Here is a 15145-nt window from a genome sequence, read left to right as displayed (position 1 = left end):
TATGGACACAATATAGAAAGATAGCAAGGAATCATATAGAGAACCAAAAAAATGACACCACATCCCAAGATGAACAAATCAAACAAAAATAAATAGTGGGACTTTCAAGGTGTAACCTCTCAACAGAACATACAACTAAGAGTAGATAAAAAAATCTTTATTCACACCTGATAAAAGCAGCTAAATATTCAAATACCTCAGCCATATGTAGCATCAAGTGTAAACCATTACTCATACACTTAAAAAGAGGCCAATGAATTCCAAATACCAATACACTAATTATTACAGATTATATTTCCAATCCAGATGACTAATAACAATGGAAACACTTCACTTTGTTAGGTCAAAAGGTATTTGGCATGGCCAAATTTGACATGTTTCACTTGTGTACTCTTTGTTGTCTTATTTTCTGAGAGGTTACATCTTGAAAATCTTGTTTATTTTTGTTTGAAGAGCTAGGGATACTGTGTTGAATATGTAGACTGTTGATCAGTGTTCAGGTGGTAAGAGAAGGGAATGTGAACAGCAGCTAGGCCATCCATGTATATCTGCAGTTGTCAAATAAATCCTGTGTTCAGTCCCAGGCCTCCTCCATTTTGATTATTTGGTTCACTCTACTCCACCAATAACCAACATGAGGAATTGGGACAGATTGCTAGTGCCTCGAATTTGACTGCGTTAAAGAGATGAATTGTCACGTGATGTGATATTTGTGGGTATTCCATCCAGCCAGAAAATACTGGTTTAGTGCTTGCTGCCCCAGTTTTATTTCAAAAGAAAATTAAAGTTACATCAAGCCTCCTGGTTTCCTCTCACAGCACTGCTGCTTAGGCCTCAAGACTAGGCCTTTGGTGTGGTCCCTCAGCACCACTATGCTCATGTGCAACTCTGCACTTCTCTCTCAGCTCTCACAACTCTCTTGCTCTCTGCTGCTGTTACCCATGCCCTCGCCTCTGGGCAGAGGACTGCCTGTCTCCCGGGTGTGACCCTGAACTCCTGTCAGGCCCTTGAATATAAGAGCTGTGCACACCTGCACACACTTCCTGCTGATCTCCAGTAAGACCTGAACATAGGGATAGAGGCTTCATTCATTCTAAGACTTTGTTACCCACTGCACTCCAGAACTCACTTTGGGAGTTACAAAACCTGTAGAAAACCAAAAAAGCAATTTTCTCCACTCATAAAAGACATTCTGGAGTTCTTCCCCCTACCTCCTTGAGAATGCTTTGTGCCATTTACCTCTTATTACAGTGATGGCTGGGGGGAACGATCAGATATTTTTGTAATGTGTCATGTATGAATTCCCAGAAGGATCTGATAAGTGGGCATCCCCTCCAGAAGTGGAGAATAGTGCAAGTATCAACACAACTAGTAGTTTATGAGCAGGTTCTTGGTTGTTTGAATTTATGCTTGAGAGTGCATTTTTTTCCATTTGTCCTCCATAGTGATATGTAAATCCTTTTCCTACCGAATTTTAAAGTGTGGAGGGGATGCCAGTTTGTTTCTATTGAGAAACCTTTTTAGTTTAGTAGTAATTTTTGTCAATGATTTGGAAGCAACCATACGGTAGGTATTCTTGGCTGTTAGTCAATAATAGTGTGGCCTAGGAGCTAGAACCCAACACTGCTGCAAGCTTCTAGTTTCATAAGACAACATAAATTAATTATACCTCATCATGGTGCATTATTTGGGAGCTTTTTTTTTTTTTTGCATCAGAGTTTGACCTGCTGTAATCCCAATCTGCAACATAAACGTTTCTCTGTATGTTGGGGACCTCGCTAAATTTTTCAGATTATGTGGTCAAAAGTAAAACCACCCACATTCGACATAAGTAATCAGCTAAGAGCTGGTCCTGGAGCTTTACATTTCGGTACAAAGACTTCTGGAGCTACTTTTTGTACAAATAAATAGCTAGTGGGCATAATCTGTTTTTGTAAATTTACTTGTGATTTCTGTGTTGACAAGAAGTACCATATGTATCAAATGTATTTCTGGTAAAATATAATCCTGTTTGATATATTCTTTGTTATTAATTCAGGTTCTTTTGTAGCTGAATGTCTTTTTTATCCTTTTTGCTGGCTTCCTGCTGAGATTAAGTGCAAGTCCCGAGCCTCTGACCTACTTTGAAATTCTCAGGCATACCCAGGACAATAAATTACATTCTGCCTGGGGTTTAGCTTTTGCCCACAATCTTCCCCTTATGCCGGGATAAATATGTTTTTGTTGGTATTAAAATGATTTTATTTGTCCAACAGAGACTTTTACTGTAGGAAGAATTCTTGTTTAGCCAGAAGTAAGAAACATGTAAATACAAGTATTTATATTTGTGCATGAAGAGGTGTAAAGTATTTCTCACTAAGAGGAATGTGCATTTACAGAGTGTAATCATATAATTGGGCAAATGGTTGGGAGCTAAAGTGCACATGTCCTGTTAAGGAAATCTAGTCCTATATTTGTATGACTTATGTTCTTCCCACCTCCTACATACAGTTCTAGAATGTTAGGTTGTGGGAGTGATGGTCTGAGATGCTGAAGGGAAGAGAGAATTAATGATGGAAAACAGAATAAAGAAACCAGTGACAATTTTCACTGTGCAACATCATCTCTGAATAAAAATTATATCTGACATGCTTACCTCCCCTACATCCTAACCTACTACCTCTGCCCTGGTAACACGTAACCTAGATGGAGCCTCATAATGCTACAGCAGGCTCTAAACACAAAAATGTAAACGCCTCCTCTCTTCCACAGAAGATGCAGAAAATATTGTTTTCCATGGGGACAATTTAACTTGCCTCAATCCCCAGTCCTGCAGTCTAACTTCCCTCGAAAGTGCTGGTGATGACCCAGCCTCTTAGCAATTGCCCCCAATTTGTAGCTGGAAAAATAGGACTGAAGTGAGGGCTACAGCTCAACTATGGGTTATGGTAGCTAATACTCTGTGTTTGTGTAATATACCCCCTCCCCCCCAAATATTGTCCAGCCCAGAGTTGAGCTTTAAAGGAATGTATAAAGGTTTGTGCATATTTTGTTATAATCACAAGTAAAAAAAATAAATACATTTTTCAAATAATTAGTGTGTATTTATTTCCAAGTTCTTGTTTGCTCCTCTGTTGAAATAGCTGTTATGGAGCTCAGTAGCTCAAGCTGAAATTTATACAAACATGATTAATTTAGGGCAATGACTCCTCTTCCTTCCTGTTCCTGTGTGGGACTGGTTGTACAAACCTTCATTCAGAGTGACTGAATCAAAAAGCAAGCAGATTTTGTTGTGCTGTCTAGTATCTTTAGAAAACCCTGTACTATGGGTCCATTTGTTGGGCCCTGCAGCAGTTTTTACTTTTCTCCTTTTCAAGTCTGTTTGCCCACAAGAATAAGAAACTCTATAAGGTAATAGTTACCACTTGTAGCTTAGATAGAACTGAGGACTTTCTCCCTGCACCCATGCATAGGTACAGGGTCTGTACAAAGGGGTCCAGCTAACCCACTGATATACTTATTTTCCCAGCAGTCCCCTGCTGTTCCAGCTGCTGCCTTTGCTGGTGAAAATGACCATTACTTCCTTCCATATGACAGTTATTTGTTCTAGAAGTCAATCACTAAGCCTGAGGACTCATGATGGAACATCTGGTTTCACTGCTCCTTCTAGTGTTTGACACCAGTTGATGATTGGCGATTTAAAGTAGAACCATAGGCAAGATATTTGTTATTTATTTTACAGTAAGGAAAGGTTATAACCCGTGTCAGTTTTTTTCTTTTCATATGGGTCCCATTGGGCAGGTTTACCGTCACTTCCTGTCACATAGCCAAAACAGGAAATCCCTTCCAATTGGAGCCCCCCAGATCACCACAAATAGTGTTTACATTGGGAGATTACTACTCTATTACATTTCTGGGGAAAACCCAAAATTTGGGATTTTGATTTACTTTCACTTTCAGTGATAATGGAAATCATGACAAATCTCCCTTACTGGGAGAGATAGCAATAAAAACTGACAGGTGCTCTAATCCATTTCTACTCTTTCCAAAACTAAAAATAAAGAAAAAATTTGCCTATAGTTATACTTTAAGCGCTTTCCTGCCGCCCTATAGCAGATATACTGCTACAAGGCGGCAGGGCAGGGGTGTGCAAAATCACGTATGTAAACGTGATTTGTCATTCCAGGTAGGCGGCGTGCGCAAGCTGTGCATGTGCCCTACCCACGCCGCCAGCTGCGGCTGTCAATCACTGGGTCTCAGCTGGTGATTATCCTCCGGCGGCCAGTGATTACCGAGCATCTCCAATGGGAAGGAGGACTGTTTTGTTTACTAACAGTCCTCCTCAATGTCAGCTCGGGCACACTGCTCTGGATGGCTGTGAACAGCACAGCCATCCAAAACAGTGTGATTACAGTAAAGCACACAGACACCGCCCCCTAGTAACACACTCCCTGCACACAGTTAACCCTTTGATTAGCCCTCATGTTAACCCCTTCCTGCCCAGTGCCATTAGTACAGTGTCAGTGCTTTTTTTTTTAGCATTGATCACTGTATTGGTGTCACTGGGGATGTCAGTGACACCAAGTCAGTTCCCTCCAGTGTCAGAATGTCTGCTGCAGTCCCTCTATAAGTCACTGATCGTCGCCATTACTAGTAAAAAAAAAAAGTAATTCCAACATTTATACCGCCATTTGTAAATGCTATAACTTTCACGTAAACCAATTCATTTACACGTACTGAGATTTTTTAAAAAAATTTTTAGTAAAGATATGTTGCATAATACATCTTGGCCTAAATTTAGGACGAAATTTAGATTTTTTTAAAAAAAATTTTACTGGACATGTTTAATAGCAAAAAGTAAAAAATATTGGGGGTTTTTTTTCAAACTTTTTGTTTATAGTAAGAAAAATAAAAAGCACACAGGTGATCAAACACCACCAAAAGAAAGCTCAATTCATGGGAAAAAAGTACAAAAATTTAATTCGGGTGCAGCATTGCATGACCATGCAATTGTCAGTTAAAGTAACACAGCGCCGTAACGCAAAAATGGCCTGGTCAGGAAGGGGGGTAAATCCTCAGGAAGGCAAGTAGTTAAAGAGGAAGTACACTGAATCTGGGCAACACAAACCAAAAACATTCATGTCTCCATGCTTTATTTTGCTGTAAAATCACTTTGAAAAACACCCTTCTAGCATTTCTGGTCGCGGCCATCTTAAGTAGGGGCGAATGAATTTACTTCCTGGAAGCTGGAATTCTTCTGGCTTTAGCTCAGACATGAGGGCCTGCTTAACTGAGAAAGCCTCTCCTCCCCTCCCCTCCCAAAGACTCCTGGGATGTATGGCACCATTTGCCTAGGTATGAAAACCAGAAAGTAGAAATATAGAAGAAATGTGAGAAAACAAAATTTTAAATAAGCAAATATGATATACGTTCCTATCTATTTACTAATATTAGCAGAAATAGTGTTGATTGAAAGAGTGAAGTTTCACTTTAAATGTCAGCTGTGTTAGAGGACAGAGTGGCAATGGGGTGCTGGCAAGGTGAGGATCAGTGGGTGAAGGGGTTGCCTTTTTAATAGGCAAGATTAAAGTTTCTCTTTCTAGGAAATAAAGTAGATTGTTCAGTAAACCTCTTTGCTTAATATTTAGCAGTCAGTTGCTTCATTCAGTAATCAACATCTGTTCATATAGTTTTAGGCTAATCATATTAGAAAACAGTTAATTGAATAGAAGAATCCAATCTTATGTTATGTGAAAGTAGGTCAGTTTACTCAACCCAGAACTTACTAGTAGAACGTTATTAAATGGTGCTCTGACTTCTAATATCTTCTAGGAAACCTTTCTATCCTAGTTCTGTTCTTATCCACAATGGCTTTCTGAATATTCCCACCTACCCTTGTGAGTTCCACCTCTTGTGTATTCTGCAGAGTTAGAACCTCTGTTAACTTTATATTACCATGAAGAGATAAGGGGCTATGAAGCACTGAATTCCCTGATGCAATTCAATTCCACTGTGAAGGGTGTTTTCTGGGGCAGAACTTTCACATGGGAGCTCTTTTAAGTGCACAATGGCCACTATGCTTTTAATTAAAACATGAGAAATACAGGAAAGAAATTACCTTCAATTCTCTGATCATTGACCAGTATGATTTTTCTCTTTCAGGATGGTGTGCGGCAGTACTCCTATTTATATGACATGTCAAGGTCTGAGAAGGAAAAGCTGAGGGATCTAGCAGTCACAATGTGTATAGATGGTCAGCCTTTAGATACCATTCAGAAGTTACTTGACGTAGCTGTGGGGGACTCTAACCTCAGTCCAAAGGACATTGTTCAATGTTCAACGCAAAGAATCATATCTGTGCTCAGGTAATATTACCACCTCATTTATTTTTTATGTGCACTGATGATTGTGATGTAATTATTTGTAGGCTGCACTTATACAACTCTGATCCACAGCAAATGTTCCATAATTCACATATGTCTCTGCCCCATCTGAATGAACAGTCTTGTTCACAATCTATGAGTACAGTTATGGGCATGTTTTTATGCTTAAAGTCTTCATACACTCAGATAATCAAAATGCCAATTTTAGAAGCATTTTTCATTTTTCTAATGCCTTTGAACTCAGCCTTATTTCAACCAATGTGTCCATTTTCATTGTGGCGCTTAGGTTCATATTATAGAGCAGTGGTCAAAGGCATAAAAAGAATGCCCCAAACCTGCACACAGAAAGGAGCTTACTGGCATAATTTCATTTATTTATTCACATCAGTCCCTAACCCTCAAGGAGCATACAATCTAAGGTCCCTAACTCACATATATACATACTAGGGCCAATGTAGGCAGGAACCAGTTAACCTACCAGCATGTCTTTGGAGTGTGGGAGGAAACTGGAGTACACAGAGGGAAGCCACACAGGCACAGGGAGAACATGCAAACCCCAGGCAGGTGGTTTGCACATAAATGTGCTTAAATGCCATACACCTGTATGTAGAAAATTTACACAAACATTGGGAGGGATGTACAGTATGTCAGTAGAATACTGGATGAATTTGAACACAAGACTTCATCAGTTCTAACTTCTAGATTATTGTATGGCCTAGCCAGTTCTTGTAAATCCCCTTTGCTGGTCTTCAGAGTAGTTCCATTGCTACCTTGGATCCTGGAGCCAGGTAATCTACAAATCGTTGACTGCTGTCAGTGTTTGGATTAAAGCAGACCTTGCAGTAAAATGCAAGGTCTGCTCAAATTGCCTGGCCCCCTCTTCAAATCATCTACTCTTACGAACGGTAATATACTCATCTTTCGTATTAAAAAGACATGTCAGTCTATTGCAAAACTGTTTTCCCAGCTGCTCCGTGTTTAAGAAAAAGGCAAAAAAAATTAAAATGTATGAAAAAAAAGCATGCTGCTGTACAGTTTTGTTTTTTGTTTTGTTTTTTAAACCATTGGAACTAATCATAGCAGTGGGAACTAGGTTGATTGGAAAACATTGATTTTATTCTGCATGCATTCAGGGAGCATTTTAAAAATGCACCTGAAAGCATCTGGTGTGAACAAGCCTTATGTATACATCATGCATTATATAGGTGTGTTTTCTGTAAGTTAAAGGATATAAAATCCCAATTGCAAAATCTGAATTTATTGCAGCATTTTGACTCCTTAGATGAGGTGTTTGCAGTAGTTTTTTTTTTTTTTTAGGCTTAGGACATTTTCAGTAAGTACAGAAAATATCTGTTGGTTTTGACAGAAATGCAGTGTCCTTGTCACTTCCTGTGAGCTGAACTGAAAGTGAAACAATGTTAACTTGTGTAAACCAACACTAATATTCTCATCCCCCATGTAGAGGTGATGAAGAGAGGAAGTACTTCCTAGTGACAACTATAGATACAATGGAGGTGTGAGTGTAGTCACCATAGAAAGGAAACTAAAACTAAAACAGTATGGTGAGCTATCAAATCTGAAAATAAGACCCACAAAGTCAGAGATCTTAAATATCAATATCTCAAAGACAGAGAAGCAGAGTCTACAAAAAGAATTTCCATTTACATGGAGTGAAAAGGAAATAGGTTACCTGGGGATAAAATTAACTCCTTCAATAAAAGGCTTATATCAGGCAAATTATATCCCATTAATAAATGAAATAAGGGATGAGTTGGGGAGACATTCAAAGGGAGAAGCATCTTGGATAAGTCGCATAAATTTGTTACAGATGGAGATAATACCAAAAATCCTGTATAAGTTTCATATGCTCCTAGTACATTTACCAGGGTCTTTCTTTGGGACCATAAAGAATATGATACTTAGATTTATATGGGCAAATAAGAAACCAAGAATTAGGTATGAGGTATTGTGTAGGGCAAAAGGGAACTGGGGATTGGGCCTACCTAATTTTAGGAAATATTATTTATCGCTGATATTATCACGAATTCTAGATTGGACATATAATTCACAAGGGAAACAGGTAAATATGGAAGGGACTCTGAGTAAGGCACAATTAGAGAAGATTAATAGATACCACATACATTTTATATATTAGATGTGAATACTAGTCCATTATCAAGGAAAGTTTTAAGAGTCTGGGAGATGATATACAAGCAAAAGGGATGGAAATATAATTCAATATTGACTCCCTTGATGGGAACGGATTAAAGATAAAAATGCACATTTGAAGGATATATTGAATAAAGGGAAATTGGAATTAGATACACTTTAAATACTGTTAGGTTGTGCTACCATCTCACATTGGGGGCTTGTTACCATGGAAGTGACCCATAGGAATACACAGTAAGGGGTCAAAATGCCTTTGCAACACAAAAGCTGGTTGGTGCTTCATGAAACACAACTCTATTGCCACCTTACATGTATCTGCATAATACTGTGTGTATCAGTTGAAAAATGTGGTGTACCAGCAGTATGTCACATTCATTTTCAGCTCTGTGAATTAACCTTCTGTGGTTTTGGCTGGTGTCATGGCTCCATGTGGGTTTTACAGTCGTATTTACTTCCAGGGCTTTCCAGGACATAGTACATTATTACAATACAGGCCTCCTGCCTTCTACAATATGGAGAGACTGAACTAATTAGCCTTTTTGATGCTGGAGGGTGAAAGATTAATCACCTTTAAGCCTCTTCTGCACTGAAGTGTTTAGAAGATAGATAATTGTCATCACTGAGAAAAAGAAAAAAAAAAGAAAATATTCAAACTGACTGCATATAACGTATGCATTTTGAACAGGCCCAAAAATTGCTTTAGGAACTCGAGTGTACCAAATAACAGAATAACACTGCCACTTGAAATAAATTATTATGAAAACTAATTACAACAAACAATCAGCAATCTGACACAGCACAGAGCCAAATGAATGCTGATTTTGTAAAACTTTTTTGTTTTTTCTTCAAAGTGTGTTAGGGCAAGGAAAAACAAACACATCTCTGCAAAACGTACACATTTCCCATGTTTTATCCCTTTTAAATAATGCAAGTTCAAAAAAAGTTCCTTTTGGTCTGCCAGAAATCCAGTGTGCTCATATCTTCCTGTTTGTGCAGCCTTCACAGTACCACTTCTCCTCTGAAATCCCACCTGAGTTATCGGCCCTTGGCTGTACTACAGAACCCCTCTAGCCTTCCTACCCTCTCATACTCCATGTGAAACTTTCATTTCTTTCCCTGCAAAGCAATGCAGCTGTCTTGACTAAGGGCCTGCCCACACACACTGTAAGGAAAGAGCTCTTGGGAGGTGATTTTTTAAAAAGTGTTCTAGTTCTATATTTTTATATATATATATATATATATATATATATATATTCAATTTTGATATGTTGCAGCCTGATGGTACAGTCGTGTACATTTTTTTTTCTCATTAATCTACACTCATTGATTTGCACTGAGGAGAGGCTTCTGTCTAGCCACTCTGCCATAAAGCCCAGATTGGTGCAGGGCTGCAGTGATGGTTGTTCTTCTAGAACTTTGTCCCATCTCCACACAGGATCTCTGAAGCTCAGTCATCAGGTATTTGGTCACCTCTTTTACTAAGGCCCTTCTCCCCTAATTGCTCAGTTTGGCCGGGTGACAAGCTCTTGGAAGAGTCCTGGTTGTGCCAAACTTCTTCCATTTGAGATTTATGGAGGTAGCTGTGCTCTTGGGAATGTTTAGTGCAGCAGAAATGTTTTTTGTAGCCTTACCCAGATGTGCCTTGCAATAATCCTGTCTCTGAGCTCTGCAGGCAGTTCTTTTGACCTCTTGGCTGATACAGTGGGCATTGTCAGTTGTGAGGCTGTTTATAGAGAGGTGTGTTTCTTTCCACAACATGTCCCATAAGTTTAATTTACCACAGGCTGACTCTAATCAAGGTGTAGAAACATCTCAGCAACCATCAAGAAAAATGGGAGGCACGTGAGCTATATTTCAGGTGTTGTTGCTAAGGGTCTGAATACTTGTGCCAATTCTTTAAAGAGAAGGGTTTTAAGGGATCGTCTAAAGGTGGACAGATTCGGAGATAGTTGGACAGATTGGGGTAGGGAGTTTAGGGTGGGAGAAGCTCGGGAGAAGTCCTGGAGGCGAGCATGGGAGGAGGTGGCACGGGAACTAGAGAGCAGAAAGTCTTGGGAGGACCTTCTAGACCTGCATTTATCGAATGTAAATTTAGGCCTCTTGCATATGGCTGCAAGAGGGCCGTACAATGTCCATTTGGGCATACTTCTCTGCCCGGGAGTAAGAGGTGGATTGTACAGCTATCCTGTACAAGTCAATATCAGACCTGTTGAAGCCACAACAGTATGAATATACACCAATTAGCCATAACTTTATAACCACCCATCTAATATTGAGTAGGTCTCCTTTTTGCCACCAAAACAGCCCTGACCCGTTGAGGCATAGATGCCACTAGATCTCTGAAGTTATCTTGTGGTATTTAGCACTTAAACATTACTAGCAGATCTTTAAAGTCCTGTAAGTTGCAAGGTCGGGCCTCCAAGGATTGGACTTGTTTTTCCAGCACATCCCACAGATGCTCAATTGGAGTGAAATCTGGAGAAACTGAAGGCCAAGTCAGCATTTCAAACTCGTGATCCTCAAACCATTCTTGAACTATTTTTGCAGTGTGGCAGAACATGTTGTCCTGCTGAAAGAGGCCACTGCCATCAGAGAATACCTTTCCATGAAGGGGTGTACTTGGTCAACAACAATAATAATAAAAATGTGAAAAATATACAAATCACAAATAATAGCGCAAACCAAATCACACAACTAAATATAACCACCACCAAATAAGTGCATATTAATAGTGCAAACAAAAAAAAATCAATAAATAGGGAATCTCAATATAGTCCATTCAGAAAAGTCCATATAAACATGATCCTCAGTAAATGAAGTAATGAGATCCTCCTTCATAAGCAATGTGGTATTCAGTGCTCAAAAACACCCCATCAAAATGCACACTCACCATGTGCTAGTAATTACCCAGCATGTCAGTATATATCTAGCATTCACCAAACTGAATTACTCAGCATACTACTGTGTATCCAGCATATCACCAAACAAACTCCAGAGAAGATCCTCTCATATCTAGATTAGCACATGTGGGTAAAGAAAATACTCGACATAGTGCAATATCATCCAACAAATTTATTGCCAAACAAACCCCCCTTAAAATCACACTCACAATGAGCAAATAAAAACAAGGCGTTTTGTTATATCAGAGCTCCAGTCTCTGCATCCTGTGTCTCACCAGCCAGCCCGCATTCAAGATGGTAGTAGTGCGATCACGTGATCCGGACACGTGCATCAGCATGAGTAGTGATGTCACAGGAAGGCCACACCCTGACGCGTTTCGTCCAATGACTTCTTCCAAGGGAGAAGTCATTGGACGAAACGCGTCACGTTTTTATTATTATTTTGAGTTCTTTAATAATAGCAGCATCCAGTGAGTGTATTTCCTCTCTTTATTACATTGGCGCAATGATGTTGGTATAATAGAAGTGTTGTATTTATTGGAACATTTCTTTGGTAACTAACTTTTTAGTGATGGTCAACAACAATGTTTAGGTAGGTTGTGTGCATCATCCCCATGAATGGCAGAACCCAAGGTTTCCCAGCAGAACAAAGCATAACACTGTATTCACCGGCTTGCCTTCTTCCCATACTGCATCCTGTTGCCATCTCTTCCTCAGCTAAGTGACCCACACACACCTACATCTACATGATGTAAAATAAAATGTGATAGACCAGTCCACCTTCTTCAATTGATACATGGTCCAGTTTTGATACTCACATGCCCATTGTATGGGCTTTTGGCTGTGGACATGGGTCAGGAAGATCCTTGTTTGAGATTTTCCTGTTATGAGGGGTGACTAATGTTTCCCAGTTGTGCTCTTGTACTGTCACTCTGGGACATACACCCCTGGTGGAGACTTTAGGTGCCTCTACTGACATGTGCAGGCCTGCTCCATTAAACCAGTTGAGAGCAATGATGTTCAGCTTATGCTGGAGTGGGTGCATGTAAACAAAAAGTTGCCGAAAGAGCCTGGAGATCAGCAGCACATACAGTGGGGCAAAAAAGTATTTAGTCAGCCACCAATTGTGCAAGTTCTCCCACTTGAAAAGATGAGAGAGGCCTGTAATTGGCATCATAGGTAGACCTCAACTATGAGAGACAAAATCCAGACAATCACATTGGCTGATTTGGAAAGAATTTATTTGCAAATTATGGTGGAAAATAAGTATTTGGTCACCTACAAACAAGCAAGATTTCTGCCACTCGCAGACCTGTACCTTCTTCTTTAAGAGGCTCCTCTGTCCTGCACTCATTACCTGTATCAATGGCACCTGTTTGAACTTATCAGTATAAAAGACACCTGTCCACAACCTCAAACAGTCACACTCCAAACTCCACTATGGTGAAGACCAAAGAGCTGTCGAAGGACACTAGAAACAAAATTGTAGATCTCCACCAGGCTGGGAAGACTGAATCTGCAATAGGCAAGCAGCTTGGTGTGAACAAATCAACTGTGGGAGCAATAATTAGAAAATGGAAGACATACAAGACCACTGATAATCTCCCTCGATCTGGGGCTCCACGCAAGTTCTTACCCCGTGGGGTCAAAATGATCACAAGAACGGTGAGCAAAAATCCCAGGACCACACGGGGGGACCTAGTGAATGACCTGCAGAGAGTTGGGACCAACGTAACAAAGGCTACCATCGGTAACACACTACGCCGCCAGGGACTCAGATCCTGCAGTGCCAGACGTGTCCCCCTGCTTAAGCCAGTACATGTCCGGGCCCGTCTGAAGTTTGCTAGAGAGCATTTGGATGATCCAGAAGAGGATTGGGAGAATGTCATATGGTCAGATGAAACCAAAATAGAACTGTTTGGTAGAAACACAACTCGTCGTGTTTGAAGGAGAGAGAACGCTGAGTTGCATCCAAAGAACACCATACCTACTGTGAAGCATGGGGGTGGCAACATCATCCTTTGGGGCTGTTTCTCCGCAAAGGGACCAGGACGACTGACCATGTACAGGACAGAATGAATGAGGCCATGTATCGTGAGATTTTGAGTTCAAACCTCCTTCCATCAGCAAGGGCATTGAAGATGAAACGTGGCTGGGTCTTCCAACATGACAATGATCCCAAACATACCGCCCGGGCAACGAAGGAGTGGCTTCGTAAGAAGCATTTCAAGGTCCTGGAGTAGCCTAGCCAGTCTCCAGATCTCAACCTCATAGAAAACCTTTAGAGGGAGTTGAAAGCCCGTGTTGCTCAGCGACAGCCCCAAAACATCACTGCTCTAGAGGAGATTTGCATGGAGGAATGGGCCAACATACCAGCAACAGTGTGTGCCAACCTTGTGAAGACTTACAGGAAACGTTTGACCTCTGTCATTGCCAACAAAGGATATATAACAAAGTATTGAGATGAACTTTTGATATTGACCAAATACTTATTTTCCACCATAATTTGCAAATAAATTCTTTCCAAATCAGCCAATGTGATTGTCTGGATTTTTTTTCTCATTTTGTCTCTCATAGTTGAGGTCTACCTATGATGCCAATTACAGGCCTCTCTCATCTTTTTAAGTGGGAGAACTTGCACAATTGGTGGCTGACTAAATACTTTTTGCCCCACTGTAAATACAAAACAATTATGCAAAAAAGGCATTTTTTTTATATAAATAGTGCTTCTATCAAAAAATATAAACTAAATGTTATGCAGCCAGGGTTTACATCTACTTAAAGTTTACTGCGTAGTTATTAATATGATTTAATTATTGTTATTTATTTAATATTTATCTTTAGTAATGATTTGTGTTTAGTACTTTCAATGCTGCAGCTATTATGCCTTGTACACACCTTTATAACAGCTGGCAAAATAAGTAGAGCTATGCTTTTATCACTGAACTACTGTTATGGCTTGAGAATTAGGTGTGACGTTTCACACTTACTAATGCATTTAAATTTGTCCTTCTCATTTTTCACCCTGTATGAAATTTTTGTTTTGGACTTCACAATTCTTTGGAGGACAGACAAGTTTCTTTTTATAAATGTGGGCTCCAGGTAGTTATTAAATACAGAAATGCAGCTCTTTTATCATTAATACATCTTAAATGCAAGCAGAGGAAATACCTAAATGTGACTTGATATAAGCCTTTTTCAGTTCCTGTACAGCAGAGCTCAGACTGGGAGAGGAAGAAGCAGTACAAGCAGTCTATCCGTTGTGCTGTAGTGCTCATGTATTAACAAAGGACATGCTGATAGGAGGAGAAAGCAGAGTGACAGAGATTAACTCATTAGTCTGTGGCTTCTCATTTTATTGTCCAGTAATAGGCTGGGGGAGGTACAAGACTTGTAAGTGTACACTAACATGTTTTCTTATCTGTGTCTCAAAATTAATATTCATTACAGTAGATTTCAATTTCTTTCACTGTTTTGGACTTTTACTGAATTAGATATTTAGTTATTTATCTATCACACCCAAACAAAAGTCTCTTATTGACCCTTAAAGTGAACCCATACCTAGTGGGTGTTTAGCTCCAGTGCATGGGCCTCTGTTGTTTGGCTGCAGGCCGAGAGCACAGGAGCATATTTTCCAGCTCCATTGCAGGCAGCCTGTCAAATTCTATGGGAAGCTGAAGTCTGTTGCGTCTGGACAGAGCACTTAATGATACT

General features: G+C 39.9%; 1 protein-coding gene across 2 annotated transcripts in view; it reads left to right on the top strand.

Annotated features, from left to right (window-relative positions):
- Positions 1-15145, top strand: part of NBAS (NBAS subunit of NRZ tethering complex) — a 1021307-nt gene that overhangs the window by 751903 nt on the left and 254259 nt on the right. For both annotated transcript variants that reach the window (XM_089671087.1, XM_089671086.1), the window contains one exon: positions 6142-6344. In XM_089671087.1, the coding sequence (XP_089527213.1) occupies positions 6142-6344 (203 nt within the window). The remainder of the gene's footprint in view (positions 1-6141; positions 6345-15145) is intronic.

Source organism: Staurois parvus, unplaced genomic scaffold, assembly GCF_062004578.1.
Source record: "Staurois parvus isolate SC_StPar_1 unplaced genomic scaffold, SC_StPar_1.0 ptg000098l, whole genome shotgun sequence".
Lineage (NCBI taxonomy): Eukaryota > Metazoa > Chordata > Amphibia > Anura > Ranidae > Staurois > Staurois parvus.
This window is presented reverse-complemented; position numbering and strand designations above follow the sequence as displayed.